The 24730-nt window shown below is 32.6% G+C and overlaps 2 protein-coding genes across 2 annotated transcripts in view; both read left to right on the top strand.

Moving 5' to 3' along the window:
- The window catches only part of LOC143078587 (uncharacterized), a 336725-nt gene that overhangs the window by 34219 nt on the left and 277776 nt on the right, over positions 1-24730 (top strand). The window lies entirely within an intron of this gene.
- Positions 1-24730, top strand: part of LOC143078479 (uncharacterized) — a 70686-nt gene that overhangs the window by 4715 nt on the left and 41241 nt on the right. The window contains exons 3-10 of the mRNA XM_076253339.1: positions 5047-5122; positions 6124-6366; positions 10508-11023; positions 11708-11814; positions 14015-14468; positions 15898-16712; positions 21788-21818; positions 22957-23228. Of these exons, the coding sequence (XP_076109454.1) occupies positions 5047-5122; positions 6124-6366; positions 10508-11023; positions 11708-11814; positions 14015-14468; positions 15898-16712; positions 21788-21818; positions 22957-23228 (2514 nt within the window). The remainder of the gene's footprint in view (positions 1-5046; positions 5123-6123; positions 6367-10507; positions 11024-11707; positions 11815-14014; positions 14469-15897; positions 16713-21787; positions 21819-22956; positions 23229-24730) is intronic.

Below are 24730 nucleotides of genomic sequence, written 5' to 3'. Positions count from 1 at the left end.
AATACCTATTAAAAGTCCACGAACATGTATATAGAAGAACATACAATATACATTAGTACAGGAAAAGCGCTAATTCTAAAATAACAATGTAAAAGAAAACAAAGGCAAAGTTATAGAAAAATAGATTAATCAAAATAAGATATAAATGCAGTATCACACAACATACACATGGCTAGAGCGCTCGAGCGTATCTCTAAATCACCAAGCTGTTATCAACAAAAGTTATATCGAAATCAAACGCCATTGCCTACTGACATTTATTTATGGAAGCTATGCCCATTGGAAAATAAATAGTGTTGTTGTTGCTCAGGAATGAAAACATTAAGACTTATATTATCGGAAAGAGTTATTTGATTTCGAATACTAGAAGTTATGCCTTTTGGTAAATAAATAGTTTTGTTATTGCTCCTGAATTGCGACATTTAGATTGACATTATCGGAAAGAGTTATTCAATTTTGAATTATTGTGGAATGTAACCGTAACCTGTATGTGCTTTATAACTTTAAAACTTCTAAGCCTCATCTGAAAATTCGTATTCACAACACATGATCCCGGTTGCGCGTTGGTAACTGTGTGTGGGAATCAACATTACGAAAACAGACAGAAAAAGAAAACACAAATACTGACATTCAAACTTTAACCATCAATCCTTTATCACATGCAAATATTTTACTATCTTCTGCTGTAAATGTTGTATTGCCGTTTAATTTTCATCATATCTTTTACGATATTCTCAAAGGATATTGTCACAGGAATTTTTTGAAATTAAATATAGTAGAACGTATGCGTTAAGGGGTTGCACTAAAGATCAGAACGGACCTTAAACACATTATTATATTTTTTTTATTCAAATTATGTCTGTGTTGTCAACATTCAAGTTCATTCGGTGGTCATTAAAAGTTTTTAAAACATCAAACGCTTTTCCAAATCTGTATAGAATTTTAAGAAACCTGGGAAAATGATTTTTCGTGATCATAGGACAATGTCTGGAGGAAACTGTAAAAAAATATTTTATGTTTAATGTTTATGTTTGTTTTGTTTGTTTTTTTTTTGGGGGGGGGGGATAACATAGTCAAAACCTCTTGCAATATTATTAATCGTTCGCAAAATCTGTGTGATGATTAATGAATTATGTATGAATGTATGAATCGTTCATCTTCTGGTATTGACGCTTTTTATACATTATTATACATAGATAAATAGTAAAATAGTAAAATAATCATCAAAGCACACACACCGCGTAAGATTGTATCTTCAGAGGTGTATCATACTAGTAGATATATTTTTCTTAATCATTCAAAATACAATTTAAGAAAAGTCGAAATAAACACGGACCTTACACTACATTACACTTGATATTAAGTCTTGTTGTTCTTCAAGTTAAAATAGTGGACGTAATACTTTTTTTGATACTATTAAAGATTAAATGCGCATCCAAATTGAATATACCCATGCATGACCAGAACGCATTCAAAGCTGTAATAGAGCAACATCTGAAATATAGGTAAATTGATTATAGTATTTGTGTTTTAATTTAAAGTAATGCTATGCCGCTACTTACATATCTTGATATATTAGAATATAGTATACTAGGCAAAAAGAAACGTTATAAGTTTGTAAAATCATTTATGTTTTTAAAAACAAAAAAGGATAATAATAAGTTAATGGAATAGATAGCTAACATCATTTTGAAGAGAACAATAACAAGTTTTCTCTATTTGAAACAATATTGCACATTTTCAGATAATTTTAACAGGACGAGTATAAAATTCAAGTTAAGAAGTCAATACCGTGTATGACAATCTCTTGCATTTATAACCGCATGACAATCAATTAGGCGTCCAATAAAGTCTTGATGGATGTTGTTGCATACCCTGAAAATACTGTTTGGAGCTGGGCGAGCGTTTCCGGTGGATTTTGGCTATTTCTTATAAGTCGTCCTAGTTGCTCCCAAAGACTTTTGATTGGTGATAAATCTGGAGACATTGTTGGCCATGGCAACACGCAAGTAGGATTATTATCCGTATCCGAGTCAATTGAAGTCGCGTCATCTTATGACACTGCGACAGGATAGGTACCTTAAACAGATAACGAGCTCGTCTAAGACCAACTTGACGCAATCGGTTACGAACTGTTCCACTAATTTGGAAACCTGTAGTTGAGTCATTTTTGCTGCCAACATCCCAATAGCTAGTCCTCTCTCATGTTGGGGTAGACGAGACATTGCCTTACGTGTAACATTTTCAATTTTTTAATGCGACCTTTTGTTATTAATAGGGTTCGACATAATTAATGACCAAAATGACAACTCGATTCCATCTCTATACATGTAAATTTGTGAAAAAGGGGTTTTTTGTTTGGAGTCAGAAAATGTCATTTCCGATTTTTATACAAATGAGTAAATTTGATAGATAAATCAATCAGATCACTAGTTTTAATCTTGAAAATATTTGAAATTAATATATGTGATTTTTTTTTAAATTAAAATCATTATAACGTTTCTTTTGTTTACCTAGTATATATTCGATGCATTCTTTAATTTCCCAACAGTTGTAATGTGCGATCGTTTATCCAATCGCTCAAACGATAACTTCTTGTTAGCAAAACATTGAACTTTGCAATACGTTACGTTATTTCAGTTAGTGAGTAAGCGCTTGTATGACTGATTTACCTTTTTTGGTAACATTTGTATATTTGGTAACGCCTCATTTATTAAAAGTATGTATACTGAATACCAATATTTTGTTTTTAGTATCATAATCACATGGAGTTATATTTTCTTTAAGGTCATTATTCTTTCTTATACAATAAAAGTCTTCTTCAAAATGATATGTCCTATTTTTTTAGTTTGAAAATATTTAAGTCAGGAATATGACAGTTGTTGTCCATTCGTTTGATGTGTTTTATCATTTGATTTTGCCATTTCATTAGGGACTTTCCGATTGAATTTTCCTCGGAGTTCAGCATTTTTGTGATTTTACTTTTTACCAATGAACAGGTATTGATCGAACAATTATAAAATGTACTATCAAGTAATTGCACATTAAGCTAGACATGTTAAATGTGATATATTTCTTTCTATTATCTATTGCTACAACAATCAAACAATAGTCAAGCTGTAGGTTTTTTTTTGTCATGCTGTGACCTGTTATAGCTAATGTACTATATGATGTTGGTTTGCTCATTTTTGACGGGCTGTACATGACCTATATTTTGTCTGCATTCTCTTCGCCATGTCTCTGATAAAAGTTTGTCACGTTAACAACTATAAAACATCTCTTTACTTATGTATTTAAATTTAGTTGTCGTCTTTTAAGATTTTTTTTCAATGAACAAATCGAAAAGATTTGTAATGAATAGACATATGTCATTGTTTTGTTTTAGATTCATAATTACACAGTCATCATATACGTTTTATGGCTCAGTATGCTAGTCATAATAACGCATTTGTTGGGCAAAATCGCACTTTTAATTAATTCCACCCACCTTTTGAGAGCTTCATAATACATGGCTCCCAACACAAAAATGCGATGGTCGATTTGGTTGCATAGATCTAAATTTGTATTCCTTAAATTTAGAAAAAAGATCAAATACATTTAATTTTAAAAACAATGTTTCCCAGAATCGAACCTTGTATTTCAGAGTCTTGTCTGGTGACAGAATCGATGATACTAAAATAATAATAATAAGTAGTCAATAAGATATTGGCATTAACATGACAAAATGCATGATAAGGGGAAACAAATATTTAATTGTATTCTTTGATGAACTGACTGGATTTTTAAGAAAAGAACCAAACGATCATGATTTAAATTAGTGGAAAATATATTACTCGTATTCTATAATGATCAATATTTAGTATATTGTTTGTTAAAACACTGTTTAAGACAATTAGTTATATCATAATGAATTCTGCTTCAACCAGATGTTCTTTTATAAAACTAGTCTTTTTGGTACATATATGATGTACATAACTGAAAATATTGAAAAAAGATGTCAGGCTAAGCACACCCGGAAAGCAGGGTAGCAGATTATGAAAACAAAAACTACACAGTTTACATAATTTGTCGAGATTGTTGTATATATTATTAACTGTGATTGGTAAGAACTGTGCAAAATTAGGTAACTAAAGAAGCACAAACACTAACATTTATATTATATAAATGCAAATCAAAAATGTGCATGTTTGTAAATAATTTTGAAATGATTGACCTTGTATGTACATGTACATAGCATCAGCGGACGGAGCTACGGTGATGAACCAAACAAATCAGAATACTCAAAACCATTAAGGTCATCCCTTGAACAATGATGCAGTTATTGCTATCATATATCCAAGCAAAAACGTGGGGTCACATATGGTAACCATGTCCGTTTGTCTGTTTATCTGTTTGTATTTATTTCTGTCTGTCTGTCTGTCTGTGGTTTATGCGTTTTAAAAAAGGAGATAGGAATTACAATGAAATATTTGGGTATAGATAGGAGCGTGTTACACCAAAACTTCGTTTTTATTTTTAAATTCCGCAGTTATAACCCTTAGTTATATGAATTTAATTTTTCATTCTGTTTACAATCCTGGTACCTTTGATAACTATTTACAAGTGATACAGCTACTTGCGGTTTGATTTGTTTGTTTATCCTAACATAATGGTTCAAGTTAGCACCTGTCTCATATTGCAATACAAATCAGACAACATTCAGTTACGGTCTGATTCTTCAGTTATCATTGCATTACACTGTTGCCATGTATTTTACGTTGTATTAGATTGCACCAAACAATATTGAAGAGAAAACATTATAGTTCATACATATACACCGCATTTGAACTATGTCACACATGTAAAATCATCATTATTAATGCTTAAGAAACACCATCATTATCATACAGTTGCTGCATGTGGTAGTATCTGTGATTTCAACATTACTATCTACTGTAATACATTTGACTCTAATACATTGCAATATTTTGACACATCATACTATTCATTTGTGTAGTATCATGGTAAATTGAATACACGCTTTATAGTCTCTTACTTGTGTTGTAGACTTTCATGTCAAAGGAAGACCAAGAAGTGACCACAAGAGTCTTGAAAGAAAAAGGGACAACACCAGTAGTTGAAGGTTGTAATTTTTATATAGATAAATAAGATTTTGGAAGTTTTTCAATTAAGCAACAAACTCCCAGCATACCATAGCATTTTAGTTCAACATATAACCTTGCCTTTAAAGTTTGTTAAGCTCGTTGCAAAAGTTGAAAAAATGACTTTAGCAGACTTTAAAGTATTTTCTATTAACAAAATATTCCTCGATGATAAAAACATTTAAATTTCAACAATTCTTTCATCTACATCTATTCTTTGTCTGGAGAAAAGTTTTCATTCGGTAATATAAAAGAGTAGGAGATTGAACATTCCTCAATGGTTTATAATCTTGTAAAGTAAAGGTATTAAAACTATAGCAATCCACTACTGCTATGACACATATCTGTGCTTGCAGATGTAATATGTATATTTCTCATAGATGGTATAGGTATTCCAGGTCTTATGTGTACTTTCCTAATGTCCAGTATACAAAATGTGAAACATGTGACTCACATGAAAACCAGGTGTACAATGCAAGTTTTATCCTGTAAATAAGTACATCTGGTCAGAAAATAGACATAATATGTAACTTAATCATGTTAATATACTCTGAAATTAATTGTTAACAGAATTTTGCAACGGAAATTCGGTCATTGATTTGAGACTATACAACGGATAAGCGGGCGGAAAGCTCCAATTGTTTTCGTCAATTTTCTCTTCCAATAATTGTATCGATGGAAAAATATGTTAATTTTTTGACATATTGACTCTAACAGTTCTATATGGAAGCCATAAAAAAAATTGATCTGTGTTAAGGTCTCAAGAACTTATACAAGTATATTTACATTTTCACCAAAAGACACTTATTTTTGAGGAAATATGGCTAGTTGATATTTAAACTCTTTTTACTCAAAGAGTAAGTCAAATCAGCGAAATTTATATACAATATGAAAAAGAAATACTATAATGAGGATGTTTTTTTTAATCTAGTGAGATGAGAAAAAAACGAAAATTAAGAATATGCATTTTGTTTTTTTTTAGATTTCATCAAGAAAAAAGAACAATCTGTCATGTTAAACCGATTGCTAGGCCAGGGGACGTATGATTCGTTTGACATGCGCTGTATGGTAACAGGTCAGTTTGGAGTCGGAAAATCTACGCTTGTCAAGCTCCTAATTGGTGATGCTATCCCGGATGAAAGACTTGCTACAGATGGGATTTCCCTATTAGAAGGCCGATGTGGCCTTGATATAGACACCAAAGAGTGGGTTCTTATTGATCCAGGTAAGAATGCATTCTAAAGCAATATAACAGTATAAAATCAACAAATATTTTTCTATGTCTTCATCACACAGTTGGAATTTTTAATAAATTTAATAGCATTTTACAAATCTAAACTCAATTAAATGTTAGATTTCGTCGGTTCAGAACTTATATTTGGAAGTGGGCTGGGGGAAAAAACGTCAGTTATCCTTGGAAACTTATAGTTTAGAAAAAGGCTGATTTGGAAAATATTAGGATACTAGATTCTCTACTATATAGACAATAATTCAATTGTAAACTCTTTTTTTTTCAATTTCACCTAAATAAACTCATCATAGACACCAGGATTTAAATTTTGTATTTACACCGACGCGCGTTTCGTCTACAAAAGTGACGCTCGAATCAAAAAAGTAAAAAAGGCCAAATAAATTACGAAGTTGTAGAGCATTGAGGACTAAAATTCCTAAAAGTGTTGCCAAATACATCTAAGGTAATCTATTCTTGAGGTAGGACAATTTTAGTATTTCAAAAATTCAAAGTTTTGTAAACAGCTTATTTACAAATATGACCATATCTATTATAATTAATGTCAGCACAGAAGTGCTGACTACTAAATACATCCTTGATAGTGAAACACTACTTAGAGATAAAAAAAAAAAAAGAAAAAAAAACTGACACCCACATGAATGTTTCGCTTTTGGTTAACTTTAATGACTAAATAGGCAATTGCCAATCCTTTTCTGGCCTTATTGCAAATTGAATCTTAGATTGGTAAATACTAGTCTAAGCATGTTTAACACCAGTCTAAGCATGTTTAACACCAGTCTAAGCATGTTTAACACCAGTCTAAGCATGTTTTACACCAGTCTAAGCATGTTAAACATCAGGATTAAAAATTGATAGATATTCTTTAAGGTATAAATTACAGTTTAGATCCCACGATGATTATTTGACAAAAAAATTTGAGACCTGGTAGTTGTTTTGTTATCCTTCTTTGAACTCCTTCTATTTTATCAATATTTGTTTTCTTGTATCGAGACCAAACTGAACTAGCATAGTCCAAATAAGTTATAATCATGGTTTTATACAATGGTATGAATGTCTCAGTACCCAAGTATTCACATGTTTTCTGAGAACTGCAAATATGGAGTTGGCCTTATTCACTTTTTTCGCTTATGTGATTTTCAAAAGTGAGTTCTGAATCGATAAGGACTCCTATATCTTTTTCCTCTTTAACCTTTGTTATTGGATGATTTAGTAGACTAGAATTTGGTGAGAGTTCAATACTGTTTAATTTCTTTCATATTTTCATGTATTTACATTTTCAGGGTGAATTCTAAGTAGCAATTTGTAACTCCATGCTTCCATCTTGTGTAGATCATCTTGAAGAATTTCTCTGTCATTCTGGGTTTTTATTATTCTGAAGATCTCGGTGTCATCTGGAAATAGGTAGGCATCAGAATCCACTTGGTATGGAAGATCGTTTATGTACGGTACAAATAAAAGTGGTCCTAATACTGATCCTTGGGGTATACTCGATGTAACATTCGCCCAATCTGATTCTTCACCATTCACTATGACTTTTTGTTGCCTGTCTTCTAAAAGGTTTGTGATCCAGCCTACTATATCTTCATCAATACCTAGATTTTTTTATTTTGGCTATCATTCTTTTATGAGGTACCTTATCAAAGGCTTTCATAAAGTCAGTATATATGCAGTCTATGTCTAAACCTTGATCTAGTGCCGCTGTCCATTAATCAATTACTTCTAATAATTGAAGATCAGTCCACCTTCCTGCAATAAAGCCGAAAGAGAAAATGTTGTTTGTTTTCATTGTGCTCTATTATAAATTCCCGCAATATTTTCTCCATTATTTTACATACTACCGATGTCAAACTTACGGGCCTATAATTTTCGGCTAGTGATTTATTTCCCTTTTTAGATATTGCACTTATCATTGCATTCTTCCAGTCATTAGGGACTGACTTACTCTGAAGTGACTGATTAAAGATAATTCATAAAGGTTTTGCTATTGACTCAGCAATCTCTTTTATTAATTTAGTGTGTAGTTTGTCCATACCTGGTGATTTATCTATTTTTAATGCAGATAAGTGTTTCAGCACTACTTCCTCTTTTATTTTCTGTTTTGACATTTCATTTATTACTGGTACCTGGTTTGTTGATGGCACTTCTCCGTCTGGTTCTTTGGTGAATACGCTGGAAAAGTAGTCTACTAGTATTTTTGCCTTCTTGCTGTTGTCATCAGTTTTATCTGATTTTGTATCTTCTGGATCAATGTGTAAATCCCCAATTCCTTCTTTGTTTTTTTTGTTTGTTTTTGACTTGATATAGCTTCAGATAGCTTTAAGGTTTTCTTTAGCTTTTTCAGACGATTTTTTTCATATTCCCTCTTCAATTTGTTTACTCTGCTTTTCACTCGATTCCTTATCTTGTTGTATTCTTTCCTCACCTCTGGGTCGTTATTATGCGTTATCATTTTGAGAGGATGTTTTCCTTTTAATTTTATCTATGTTGTTTTTGTCCGTTTGGAAGTTATTTATTCCTCTACCGATTTGCTTCCTTTCTTTTGTTGGTATATATTTTTTGTCCATATCTTGAATTATACTTAAATGTTTTTTGTCTATATCGTTTTCTTTTTGTAGTAGTTCTAATTCTTCTTTTATTTTTATGTAGTTGACTCTACTGAAATATTTAATTATTTTAACTTACTTTTAATATTTGTAGAGCAGTTAAAGGCAAATTTCATGGTACATTGGTCGCTTTTTCCTATTGGACTTTTGTATTCTAAACTTGAGATCATTTGTTCTTCATTTGTGAAAATCAGGTCGAGGGTATGGGGTGTTTTGGAACCTCTCCATCTAGTTGGTGTTGTAACATGTTGAAATAAGAAAATTTCTTGTAGATTCTCTAAAAAATTGTATTCGTTACTTTCCGTACTATCACCTGGTTAATTCCAACTGTCCCAATTTATATCTGGAAAATTGATGTCTCTCATTATTAGAATATGTGAGTAGCCTTTTCTACAAGCTTCAGTAGCAAGCGTATTTACTTGTTTAATGTAATCATGTGTTCTGTTTGATGGTGATCTATGTATTAAGCCCAATAATAGCTGGTCTGACTGATTTAATTTAATCTTTATAAATAAGTTTTCTTGGAATTGTGCATTCACTTGGACCTGTGATGCGTCCAATTGTTTATCTATATACAATAAAAGACCTCTGCTTGTGTTATTGTCAAGATTTTTACCAAACATATTGTAATCGGATACATCGGCTTAATAATATTCTGAAATTCCTGGTTGGTACCTATTATTTTTAGGTTTAACCTTTGTAATACCAATTATTTTTGGTTTGTCATCTCTTGTTCTTACTTTTAACCCAGGCAGCTTGTTAAATAACTGATCTGCGTTCGTGTACATACAGTTTAAATTGGGTAAAACTGTAAAATTATCTACATTTTAACTTTTAAAAACCTTTTTACTATTAAGATTTTTTACATTCTCATTTCCTCTTTTCTGTTTAAGGAGTCTAGCTTCCTTAGTTTGACAGCCTCCCTTGCCCAGGAAGGGCCCCTTACCATGTAGTGAAAGTCCCCCGAGACCTCTTCTTCGGTTTTTCTTCTCGCTTGATCCCACAACTTTTTCTCTTGTTCTCTTTCTGCTTGAGTTAGGTCGTTACTCACTCCAAATTTTGCATACTTTGGATTAGCTTTTATATATTGTATGTTTTTAAATAGGATATTATTTGGTTCCGCACTTGGTAATTTTCTAAAATTCTTAGTCTTCCTAGTCTTTTGACAGTTTTCAGATTTTCCTTATCTAGTTGGATCCTTCAGTCTTTAAACAGTTCGTATAGTTTGTCAGCTATATCTCTTTCTTCCTTGCTCTTTCCATCCTTTTCAGGAATCCCAAAGACAATCAAATTGTTTTCTCGTGATTTTCTCTCGTTGATTTCTTCTAGAACATTTGTTACTGTCTCCTTTCTACTTTTTGGGTTGGTTGTGTTATATACCTCATCATTTGGGGAATCGCCATCGCCTTCATTTTCTGGCTTTTGTATCTTACTTATTTCCTCATTTATATTAGCTGACTTATAACTTTTTTCTGTGGTTATGTACATTACTCTGTTTTATTTTATCACAGAAACTTACAATGCCCTAGATGTTGTGTACAATAAGGTGCTGATGACCTCCGTAGCAGAAGATGAAAGCAAACCAGATGTAATACAAGAAGCTGGCCGCACAAGTGGTAAACATGCCGGTGATGTATCACAGCAGTCAGAAGCAATCAAGTCAAAGACCTCCCCAGTACATATCACAGGGGATCTTTCTCAACAGTCTCAATATTTGTTACCTCAGTCCTCTTCCAGTGTGCATCCTACAAAAGAGCAGTCAAAAAAGAAAATGAAAACCAAAATGACCAAGGATGAAATAAGAAAGAAAATGGAGGAAATCCTCAGGAGTGGAAATTATAAGATAAAAGTTGGAAGACTTATCTTCTGGGACTTTGGTGGACAGTATGTCTATTACACAACACATCAGACCTTTATGACATTCAGAGCTTTGTTTCTGCTGGTGTTTGATGGAAGCAAAGGATTGCATGATCAGGTCCTGGATGTGTTATGCTTTCCAGGACAACACATGATACCAACTCCTGCAGGTATTGTTCATTAAATGTGTTACATACTGTATTGCATGCGTTTGAACATCAGATAGATATGAATTACAAATCAATTATATGCTCTATATTTTACAATATTTTATATTCTATGCAGCAACCTTGCAAATTGTTTGTGTTTCTGTCAGTCTTTTTTAGTCATACTATTTGTTTTTTCTATAGGAACTTACAACCACATTGTCTCGATATTTGGTATTTGGCAGTCTGATGCATTTACACATCCATCACATATCAATAAGCATTTTGACTTAATACTTATATATTCTCCCAAAACATGTACAAGTGGTTAAAAGTATAAACAGCTAGACAATTGTGAAACATTTATACATGTGTGGTTCTGGGACTTTGTTAGCTGTGTTTATTGCTTGTCTGACAGGATGTTTACTTTCACTTAATTGTCATTGTTCATTAATTGATATGAATTATCATAAGTTAAAAGTGAACTATATGTTGTGGTATACTTTTACAGTGTCCCATTCTGAAACATAAAGTTAGTCAAATTCTTAAGTGTATATTGGACAAATCAATGTTTGCATGCTACGTCTGTTATTGGCAGATGGTTACTTTACCTCGATTAATGCATGTAATGGAAGATATACAAAATCAGCTTGAATTTATCAACACAACCTCTATTATTGGTTTTACTGTAACTTAATATATTTTCAGTATTTCTTCAACATTGGGTCAATTCCATTCTGACGTATTGTAAGCCAGTATATGAAAACATTCCGAAGATCTTGTTAGTTGCAACACATAAGGACCAAATTACCCAGGTAATAAGTTAACAAATTTAAACTCCTGTAAGTCACATAATGATACAGTTCAATTAGTGAGTTACCCATTGTTAACTGGTATAAAAAAAACATGAACAAACAGTATCATTGGTTAATGACATAGTAAGTGGCATATTACATTCGATGACTATACTGCGAGTAACTGGTATATTATTATTATGGAGTGTTTATAAAAAGTAAAATCATTAAAATGCCGATTTCCGATGAAAAATTCAAAACGGAAAGTCAAATGGCAAAATCAAAAGCACAAACACATCAAACGATGGATAACAACTGTCATATATCTTACTTGGTACATGCATTGTTTTGTATAGACCCATGTGACCCATGATTTTCAGAACATAATTTTCAGCACATGATTTTAAACGATAGTCAAAGAAAGTATTGAAATGACCTTAATAAGTGTAATCTAGTGCTTAATACTGAAATCATGTTAAAAGAAGTAGAAGTATATGCAAGGTATAAGTACCATAAGCACGGTGTAAAGTAGCGTGGACATTTTCTGGGTAGTTGTTACATGTATGTAGTCGTAAACGATCACCATATTCTGAATAAGTGAAATCATGGTCTAAGTGAGTAAAAGCATGGTAAAGGAAAGTGTTTTAATGGCCTTAGTACTGATTTTCTGGTCTTAATATTGTAACCATATACAGAGTGTGTACCCCAATGACGAAGTATTGTAAATTTCGTATTAGTATAGGAAACTATGGTTTAAGTATCGGAAAAGAAAAATAACTAATACCGAACTCAAAGAAACTCAGAGGTGTGCAAAACAGAAAACCCCGAATCAAATTGAAACAGCTCAAACATATCGATTGACGAATAACAACGTCATATAAATCTTGTACCCATGGGCTAATAATTTTTACCATTGACACTACTGTATTATATAAATAAGTGTATCTTACTTTACGTAAGTGCAGTTATGGTCTTAGTTATCGTTTACGTGGTCTAAGCATTGTTTTCATTGTTTAACAATTATTGTATAAGCATTGTTATTATTGTCTACGTATACTTAAAACTAACTTAGTATTGTAGTATTGTAATTTTGGTCCAAGTATGGGGGACTATTGTCTATATTACAGTATGTGTGGTCTCTGTTATTGTAGACATGGTCTTAGTAAATATAATCATGGTCTAAATATGTTTTTCATTATCCTAAATTAAATCAGGCAACGAAACAGTGAGACAATCATAACCATGATTAATTTGCATGAAGAATATTTTCGTATTACACCTAGCTCTTGATTTATATATGACAGTTTATGTGATTGACAGCAAATGTTCTTACTCCTAATTCTGCTGAATACATGTTTATAAAGTATCATTTGAATAAACTACAATTACTTGTGTGTGCCCTTGATTAGATGTAATACCACCATTGATTTTCCCCTATTAGTCTTTGTTTAATTTGCACTTTTCCAAAAATTGTGCAGATTTTATCTTTGTTTCAAATAAAGAAATACTTGGCATGAGTGAAGTTTTATCCTGTCCAGTACTATAGAAAAAATTTCACATAATATTTCATTGCATATAAGAAAATAACTATCACTGGAAGTTAACCAATCAAATCCTCCCCTTATTCAACCTGTGTACAACATATAGTAACCATGTAACCTCAAGTTAACAAAATATTCTATAGAAACCCCAAATAAAAAAACAATGGTGCTATTAAATACCCACGACATATGTTTTATGACACAGAAATGTTTTACTGCAATAAAATGTAGGATTAATTACCTACAACTGTCAAATTCAAGGGAATATTTTTTTCGACCTATTTTCGTATACAACCGGATGTGACGTTTCATGATTTGGTGGTATTACATCTTAAAGTCTTCTAGATTGACTTAAATCAGAAGTAAGTGATAATAAATAAACAAATTTTGAAATTTAAAAAAACGACAACATACTTGGGCCTTTACATAGAACAAAAACCGTGAACCTCTATAAGTAAATTAATTTTGCATTTAGTTCATTATTTTTTTTTACCATAAACTGATTAAGTGATGTACAAGAAGTTTTGTCAAATATATATTTTCGTTTATACATATACAGTTGTTAAAACTGGCGTTTGTCTATCATTTTTTAAATCCATTTAATTTCGATAATTGTCTAATTGGGATTCATAACACATTTTTTCTTTTGATATAATTATAATTCCTGTTTTTTTTTATAGGAGAACGTTGAAACACGACGAAAAGAGTTGTACCATGAAGTAGAAGAGTTGTTCAAAGATCACGAGGGAAAACAACATCTTGTCCTCAGCCCTATGATATTTGTCAATGCCAAAGACAAAGCTGACCCAGATATTCAAACTCTCAAGAATGTCATTACAGATCTCACTTTCGACCATCCATGTTGGGGAGAGAAAATGCCCAATGCATGTGTTCCCCTTGAGCTCGAGATCGCGGAATTGGTTGCCGAAGGACAGCAAATTTTGTCGTTGAAGGAAGTAGTAGAATTGAATGTCATCAGTCAGTTGTCTGTCTTGTCTTCTGAGCAGCTAACCGATTTTCTAATTTTCCAACATTCGCTCGGGAAATTCATCTACTTTAATACACCACAGCTGAAAGATTTTGTGATTATCAGCCCACTACTATTGGTAGAAGTCATGAGGTCTTTTGTAACAGGTATTTATACTTTGTCTTCTTTGATGCTCCACAATTGAGATGTCATGCTAATATCAGATTAGTACTTCTACCACTCGGTCATTGACACTGTTGGGGGACGTTTCGTCCCCGAGGGTATCACCAGCCGAGTAGTCAGTACTTCGATGTTGGCATGCATATCAATTATATGGTCATTTTTATAAATTTCCTGTTTACAAAAGCATGACTTTTTCGAAATACTATGGATTTTATTATCCCTAGGCATAGATTAATGCTCTTCTACTTTTTACTTGTTTGGCTTTATAAATATTTTGATATGAGCGTCACTGATGAGTCTTATGTAGACGAAACGCGCGTCTGGCGTACTAAATTATAATCCTGGTACCTTTGATAACTTTTACCTTGACCGTATTCGGCATTTTTTTTTTTTGGAATTTTGGGTCCTCAATGCTTTTTAACTTTGTACTTGTTTAGCTACATAGCTATTTCGATACGAGTGTCACTGATGAGTCTTGTGTAGACGAAACGCGCATCTGGCGTATTAAATTATATACCTGGTACCTTTGTTAACTATGCTATTGATGCGTAACAATATTTGTATATTATGTCTACTTTAAATACTCATCACCTGAGATTGTTTGTATGCAATAAAGATGTTTGCTTGTCATGTTTTGGGATTTTTTTCCGATTTTCGGAATCCTCTGGTTTTATCCATTAGGATACCTTAAAAAGAATGCCAATTGACCCCCACTTTTTATTTTATTAATCTTTAACAGGTATAATTATAAGCCATCTGTAAAAGTCCTATAAACTCCTTGTTATTTTTTAATAGTTTATGAGAACTTAAACTTATAAACCAATGTTAAAGCTATGGAAAATCAAGAGAGAACCATTTCTCGCCAAAATATCAATGGCTATTATCTCGAAAACAAGCACATTGACCTATATATTGTTTTTGCTTTTTTGTTCCTTTATTAATCCTCTATTAATATATACTTGTGTTATGAAAAGCTTGTTATTTTGAAACTGAGTAGCTAACTGCCTTAATGCTTTTTAAATTTCGATAATTGTGAAATGAGAGCTTGTCATCAGTTCAATACTCGTCGTAGAAGTTCAGCAATTATTGCGAGTTGTTTTTTTAAATGCAACATAAAACTATATAAGGGAAGAAGCTTGATATAAATTACAAATAAACAGAAAAAAGGAAATGTGTATACAAAAAAGTATAGTTGATGCTTTTTACAAACAAACTGGTTAAAGAGAAGTTCGACTGAGTTTTCACTGGAAACTTTGATGGTGAAATTACAAAACGATTGACCAACACGATAAGGCTGTATCGATATTACTTTTTGTTTGCCGTCTTCGGTGTTTTAATATTTGCTAAAATTTTTATTATGTTAAGATGTTAATTTATTAATTGCAAGCACAAGTCTTTATTTCATTTTTCTAGACAAGCAATTCTGGCCAAGCAAGGTTACAGTACAAGCCATTTTCAAAAAGATGTCAGAAAGTGGATCAATACAAAGAGGGGAACTGTATCAGATCTGGGAACAGGAAGCCTTCAGTAAAGTATTACCTTATAAAAAGTATATATTTGATATGCTTATTCACCTTGATATTGTGTCAGAGCAGCGACGATATAACACAAAAACTGGACGTCGCCAATCAGGGATTAACTTCTTTGTTCCTTGTATGGTTATAGCGAGAAATACTACCAAGTTCATGACCGAGGAATGCACACCAAAAAGATCTATAGGTTTGGCATTCACTTTTAAAGGAGCTATAATTCCTCCTGCTTTGCCAAACCGACTCTTCAGCGCATGCCTTAATATGTGGAATGTGAAAACCTATAAAGAACAAAAAGGAAAAGGTACAACTGGAGAAAAGAAAGAGATCAAACTCCTGTTTTCTGGATTTCTTGGCCTATCGTATGACAAGGTACATGATGTTGTTGTATGTGTTCAAGCCAACAGAATTCACCTTTACATAGTCCACAAGACTTCCAATGACCTAATAGTATCCGATATCGCCACAAGTATCAAGGAAAGCTTCTATATTACATTGGAGAGAATTATAGAATTCTATCAGTCCACAGTCCATGCCAGAGCTAGCAGTTTAAACAAACCTTTCCAGATTGAATATTCTTGCTCCGAGTTAGAATGCTTTATCACTGAGGAGGAAGCCTTGCAAAGAGACGAATGGGTGTGTGAAAAACATAAGTTGGTGCATAAAAGACACCATTGGAACGTTTGGAATCAAGATCAGGTATATTTTAATGATAGTGTAATAGTAACAACAATGCTCGTAATTTTCAAATATGAGGTATCTGTTTCACAAACAAATTTACGCTGTTATTGATAGGTTACTAACACCAATGAACACGGTCTTTGCCTAATACCCTTGCTCGGTATTCTACATCTGCCTCAACGTTATTTTTGTTCGTTTTAACATGTACATGTACGGTATTTGAAAATATTCTTTACAGAAAGCCTTTGCTTTAAGAAAAGAAAAGCATGAACATAATTTGCTATTCATAACGTTTAGTGTATCCAGTTATGACATAGTATTGCTGCATTATTCTTTCTCTGAATATTGCCTAGGCCTTTATAATAAAATAGCCATTGATATTTCTATCTTCTATGCACTTGATTTAGAAAATATCAACCGAATCTGTATGATGCACCAAAGTGTAAAAGATACTCTGCATATCGAAATGTGAGGTACAAAAACTGGATACCACGTTACGTATTTAAGAATATCTGTGATATCATGCATTCTCCCATTACATCATTCTAGGCACTATACTTCATTGGATTATAAAGAAATACCTTTCAAGATATAGTAAGGGGAATCAGCTCAATATCGGAAAAGTGTTGAACTATACCCTTTTTTTTCATGGAAACAGGTGAACCATAAAGTTAAATGTTTAACAAAGTAAACAATTAATATAGGTTTATGTTTAGACGTTTGTAAAACAACGAAATAGAATAGCTACGAACGTGCAATTTTTTCCGAAATCCAGGAAAAATTCATATCCATGAATAAATACATCCACAGTATGTTTAAAATAAATACAACTAATCATATAAAAGGTATAGGCATATATAGGCGTATAGGTATATGTTGTTACGGAATGTTTGTGTTTTTGTGTATGCACACTGAGGTTGTGAGTTCTTACCCCACTCGTGTGGGTGCAATCGACTACAATTTTAATTGATTAGGCTTGTCAGCTTTTCTATCGAAGGTCGTTGTTTTTGTCCGGGTATTCCGGCTTCTTCCACGAATAAAAACTGGCCGCCCGAAATAACCTTAAAGTTGTGCTTTAACGTGGCGCGAACCCACCAAAAAACTAAATCAATCCTGCATGTATATGGTTGTAGGAATATTTTAATAAAAGCGTAGCTTAGGAAGGTTTACCATAAAATGACAATAAACTAAGAGTCTTTCAATTCCAGTATTACATGGGTTTTTTTTGTCGATTTTGAAAAAAAAAATAATTTTTTGGTTGTGTCTTTTTTTTAAAGTAGAAAAAAATGATTTTAGTCTCTAACTAATTCATCATTCATCAGTCTAAGACACATTATCACAATAATATATATAATGGTTACATACCCTTCTTAAATTAAAAAAAATTGTGTTCCATTAAATATAAGTGCACTTGAGCAATCAAGTTTAAGCCAATAACGTTGTTGATATTTAGTTGGAGTAGCCAACAATTAATTATTGGATGAACTCTTCAAACGTGTTAAGGAAAATAAATGCTAAGCACCATGCAAGAATAACCGCTGCCATACAGCATCGTTATCAATGTATTTTCTTAGTATTGCATTATCAGGATAATTTCGTGGAGTAAATCATACAACATCATTAGAATTTATAGGATTTAAACAATATGTTTATGGTGTATGAATATGCTTGTGTTTGTGTTATATCTCAAAACATAGAAAAGATAAAGGTTGATGCATAACGCAAAATGTAGTCATACCATTACTATTTTTTTTTTTTTTTAAATATATTCACGCTTTTAAGAAGATTGATTTCCAACAAGTAAATTTGGTCGACCTCCTAGAAATTGTGTATCGTTAAAATAAAGAAATCCAGTGGCTCCAATATCTCACTTTTACATATAGCTCATATAACAGGGTTTAATTGAGATCTTATAATTTCAAACAAATCGTTCTGAATGCTTTTGCAATTACAAGAATGTTCTATATACGTTTACTTTTGCTTTTTGTATATTTAATTTGCTGCATGGATTTTGTAGAGTTTACGAATTACATATGTGTGTTTTCCTTATCCCTGTGAAGCTTTTTAAGCATCAGTTGTACACATAATCTGACAAAAGTATGAGAGATTTCCCATGACGTACCTATAACCATATCTCTGCTACGGACTATAATGCTTCTCAAATTATTAAGCAGGCTATGCAAAACTTCACAACATAATCTACATACACTTAAATAGTGAACACATACCACACAGCGGATCCTTATCATGTAAATCACACCCAGGAGATCCGATAGGTCGGTTATACAGACTGAATACTTTTTATGTCGATACAGGCATTGAAAATTCAGAAATTATAGCTATGTTTTTATTTATACGAATAGTGCGACTGGGTTAGTACCGTATTAATTAAAACTCGCATTCTGATATATGATGTATATGCATCTGTTGCAATGATTAGTCTCACGTTATCGTCTTTCTAAATAAATCGCAATAATAAAATCACGCAATTATATCTGAATTTACAGCATTCAAAATATTATCTTGAAAACTTAAATAGATTGGTAAAAAAAGTACACCGCAAGAATATTCTTTAACAAAAAATGAAGCATTTGGAGTAACCTCTTGAAATTTATTACCCTTAAATAACATGACAAGAGTCATCGAAACCACTGAATACATGTACTCTCAGGAGTAATTGTCATTTCAATTGCGATTTTTAACAATAATTTTGGATGTTTGTGATGTTAACTAGAAAGCTATAAAAAAAATTGAAAATCCTTCAATCTGCAAAAACTATTATCAACTGATATCATATATTTAGTAATAAATACAGTAGTTTCGAATATTTGATTAATAGCCTTCTGTTTAATCCGTATCGGTCAACTTCGATGCACACCCTTCATCACATCCAGTGGCGTAGCTTGCATGTATGCTCAGATGCTCAAGCATCCACATCATTTTGACAAAAAAAGAAAAAATAGCAGCAGTTTTACTCGGAAGCATCAAATGTAACAAGGCTGAGGATATGAGGATAACGTCCAGTCATGCCTGGTCTTTCATTAAGGATAATTTAGTTTATGTAAACAAGATAGTTGAATCGCAGAATAGTGTTTCAAGTTAACTTTTGTTCGTAAAAAAAGTCTGCGTCATCGGCTAAGGCAGCAACCAACTAAAAACTGGAAACAAACTTTTTTTCCAAATAAATCCATAGCCCCCCCCCCCCCAGAAAATCAAATGGTTGCTGCCTAAGGCAAGAGGAGAAGACTGATATGCAGACCCGTGGACATGTTTTCATCTGAAATTGAACCTAGTGGAGTGATGCCTTCTCATTTGACCATAGCAACTAACAACTAAAACACAATATTCTGATATCGTTTCTTGCGACATGGTAAACGACGTGATAAAAAAAAATAAACTTGTAATAGATCGTGATAAGTCTTAGGCTTATGAATTCCAGTTTTTATCTAGGTTCAAATACTAATTTTATTTTCAATCAGTAAAGAACAAAGATCCAATGTTCCCCGCCATGCACATTTCATGTCATATTTTATCTATCAAGGAATAACTAAAAAAACACTTTTTTTCTTTTTCTTTTCAATATCTTAAGCAGTGGCGGATCCAGAACTTTTCCTAAAAAGGGTGGGGGGGGGGGGGCGCTGACTGACCCAAGGGGGGACCCGCTCCAGTCATGCTTCAATGATTTCCTATATAATCAACCAAATTTTTCCCATGAAAGGGGGGGGGGCGGCCCCCAGGCCCCCTGGATCCGCCTATGTTAAGTAGTAAAAGCTTCACAGCAAATGAAATGAGATTTTCATTACAATTTATATTTCAAAGGGTCATAACTGGTTAAAAATATTTGATCACGACTTATTTTCCAAATTGTCAAAGACATTGCTAATTATGATATGAGTTTCACTTAATCTGACAAGAATTGTACACATAAGAGTGCTAACAAGACCGGACGATCGGACGCCCGGTATTTTTATGTCTCCTGCAACGCGTTTAGTTCAGTAATCATGGTAATCAAAAATCAAAAACCCAAGGTTGAAGACTCAAATTCCTGGAAAGAGAAGTCACTTCAGTTCCTATATTCCGAAGTTCCAAAATTCTACAGAAGTGCCGCTGTAATGAGGTCCGTTAAATATAAGATTGGGTGGGAAACTTTACATCAAATTAATATTTATGAATTGAACGATGATAGTTTCGAGGAAACAATAAAATTTGGTTGAAAATATAAATATATGTATTGGTGGGTATTTTGAATTTAAACAAAAATCTAACTAGTGTCGGATTCTGGGGGAGTACATGTGCTTAATTTTCTGCATAAAAAGGTCCAAAAAATTGTTCGCATCGCTCCGCTCGGCGAAACATCCACATCATTTCAACCCTGGCTACGCCACTGACATCCCTTTACCACACCCCTTTATCACATCCCTTTATCACACTCGTACTTAAATTATTCACGTATAAAAGTAGTGATTCTGACTAAATTATATGAAATCTATGTTTAATTTATGCAAGCTTCTCGAAAAATGTTTTATCGAATGACACCAGTGTTTGGCATGTGACGTCACAGACGTCGAGCGTTCATATTATCTGGCATACGAAATGTAATTATCAAAAAGAACTCAATGAACTACCATAAATTTTTACAAAACACGCAAAAAAATCAATAAACAAAATATTTCTATGAACAACAGAACGAAAATTGTAAGGTAACATAGGTGCTTCGGATAAATAATCAATTGTTCTTTAAAAGCTTTTAAAACAAGAAAAAAAGTAAATCTGAGGGTAACCAGGCGGAGGGATCAGAAAACAGTTCATATTACTTTTCTGTTCAAATTTATGATAAATCCTATAAAACATGGCAAAATCCGTAACACAAGCCCTTGGGCTGATATTGATATCTCGGGATGATACAGCATATGATTCGGATTTTGTCATGTATTATTCTCTAACTGAAATGCATATTTTTGGCAGATGAGCGATGAATCAATTTTGTAATTTTGTAGATACAACGTAATTATTTCAGTTTCTTTGCAATTTTTTTTATATCATTCATAGACATAAGACAATAGTTTAAAATTGCCAATTTTATCTTTATTTAGACAAAAGAAGAATGTGAAGATAATTGTCAAGGTATGTATTTGTCGTAAATTTTAAAGAATATCTAACGAAACTCGGTATCTGGACATGTACATCTGTATACACTCATTTTAGACAGAACGTTTTATGGTATACTGTAGTACGTCCCTCCATTCATCCGCTCATATGCACCTGTACGTATGTCTGTCCAAAACACAACAATTCTCACACACCGTTTGATAGAAAACGTGCATTCTTGAATTTTTTTCATCATAATCTCTGTACCATACTACAAAGTGCATATGGAAAGTTTGATATAGTAATGTTATGGGTGCTTTGGAACGTTGGCCATATTGTATACAATAATAAGTAGAAAAATCTCGTTAAAATGAAAATGTAGTTGACCACATTATACCCTCATATTGATTGCAACATTTTACAGTACAAAGTTAAAGGACGTTCACCATTTTTGTACCAGCATACCGGAACGACTTTTATTTACAACATTTTTTGTAAACCATATAGCACAGACAATTGCAAGAGTGTTGGTACCAAACTGTATACATGCAGGAAACAACACATTTATGTCTAAACGTCAAAATTAACAGCAACACAAATCCGAAGGAAAATGTTCATTTTATAATGTAATACAATGTCTTATTATAAAACTCTATATAATACACATAATCGTAATCTTTACCAACACAGCGGCGTCTATGCGTCCGTTCATCCGTCCGTCCGTTTGTCCATCTGTTCGCCCGTTCGTCTGTCCGTTTGTCTTGCAACAGGTAAGAGTTTTTGGTCAAGGTAGTTTTTTGATAAAGTTGAAGTCCAATCAAATAAAACTAAGTAGTACACGTTTTTCTATGATGTGATTTTTCTAATTTGAATGACAAATTAGATTTCTGAACAAAATTACATGGTCTTCTGAACATATAAAGAAAATACTAGTGCGAGTTCCAGGTTAAAGTTGTTGATAAAAGTTTTTGGTCAATGCAGTTTTTGATGAAATTGAAGACCAATAAACTTGAAACTTAGTACATGCAAATGTATGTTCCCTATGTTATGATCTGTATAATTTAAATGCCAAATAAGATGTTTGACCACAATTCACGGTCCACTGAACATAGAAAATGATAGTGTGATTGGGGATCCATGTACTGTGGACATATTCCTGTCGATTATGTTTTAGGGTTAAGTGTAGATGCATTGAATCAGATCCCAAGTGATACAGAGTTATTGCGTTTTTCATCCAAATGTGAACCAGAAAAGATGCACGAATTGGCAACACATCTACGAATGCTTCCTAAATGGAAAAACATCAAGTATAATCATCCAAAGGATATAGAGATTGCAACATTTCTATTTTTGATTGAATGGAAAAAGAAAAATGCCAGGGGAAAGTTTAAGGTGCTGGCTGACGTTCTAGGAAAAATTAATTTAACAGTGCACACGCTATGTTATGTAAGTACCAATATACATTTAAAGCATGACAATATTCGTGCATTTAAGTGATAACGTCAAAATGCAAAATATTATTAACAACATGTATTTTGTACACACTCTGAAATAACCACACATTTAGTTATTTGTATAATAGGATCAAAGGATTTCAATATCAATTAAAAACCAATTGTTCAGAGAACAATTGAAAGTCTTTCCACAACAAAGAAATTTTGATAAGAAGATAGTTTCTTCATACTAATGCAATAAATAATGGTTTAATTATACTTTTGAGTGATGTAAGGGAGATAATATGCTACTTCTGGTGAAATGAATGTCACTTCCGGTCTCATATGATAGCTTCTTTCACACTGATTCCAAAAATATATAGTTTCTATATACTTTTGTATGTAGAATGGGAGATAATTGGCCACTTCCGGTTTGTTGGAAGTCATTTTGAGTCTTCAGTAATCAGTTTATGTATCTATATGACAAAATATATGGATTCTGAGTAATTTTATATGAAAAAATTGCAAAAAAGGCTACTTCCGGTTTTCTCAAGGTCACTTCCGGTAGTCATTTTTCAAGGTCATTTGTCACCTTACCCTTTGTACAAGGTCAAATGCCTTTATAATGAACTTAGTTAAAGTTATAATCAAATAACCTCATATCAAGACATTTCAGGGGCACCAACTCCTATAAGATGCCATTAAATTGTATTAGACTAAACGTAGCATATCTTTATTACAATAAAGCAGACATTTTGCACTTGTTCTTTTTTATGTATCTTTCAAAATGTCTGAGAAAATGCAAAAACAAGCAAAAGTCACAATTGAGAACTTGACCTTGACCTTTGACCTTGACCTCATTTTGTAAGTTAGGACCTAGGGGCTTCAAATAAAAACATTCCAGGGTTATACAGTTGACTGTTTATGAGTTAAAAAAACATACCGACAAATTTATTTTGTAAAGGTAGATAACTCCTATAAAATTTCATCGAATCGCTTCGATCCAAATTAGCCAAAAATTCCTGAGGATTTAACGAACAATTTGTAAAAGGAATTTTGTCGCTATCTTTTTTTGTTACGAAGGAGATGCACACAGATGATAAACAGTGAATAGGGAGATAACTCTTACAAAGAAAATGGTTCGCCTTAGCAGGGTGAAATTTAAAAGCGCATACACTATACGATACCATATGAGAAATATCTAAGCGACATATTGCGAAACAAACATTTATCGCAAGAACAAAATTTGGCGGAAAAAAAAAATAATAATAATAATAATAATAATAATAATTAAAAACCAATTGTTCAGAGAACAATTGAAAGTCTTTCCACACCAAAGAAATTTGGATAAGAAGGTAGTTTCTTCATACTGATGCAATAAATGATGGTTTAATTATCTTTTTGAGTGATATAAGGGAGATAATATGCTACTTCCGGTGAAATGAATGTCACATCCGGTCTCATATGATAGCTTGTTTCACACTGATTCCAAAAATATATAGTTTCTATATACTT

The sequence above is a fragment of the Mytilus galloprovincialis genome, chromosome 6 (assembly GCF_965363235.1).
Source record: "Mytilus galloprovincialis chromosome 6, xbMytGall1.hap1.1, whole genome shotgun sequence".
NCBI classification, from domain to species: Eukaryota; Metazoa; Mollusca; class Bivalvia; order Mytilida; family Mytilidae; genus Mytilus; species Mytilus galloprovincialis.
Note: the sequence above shows the minus strand (reverse complement) of the source record. Positions and strands in the feature narration are given on the sequence as shown.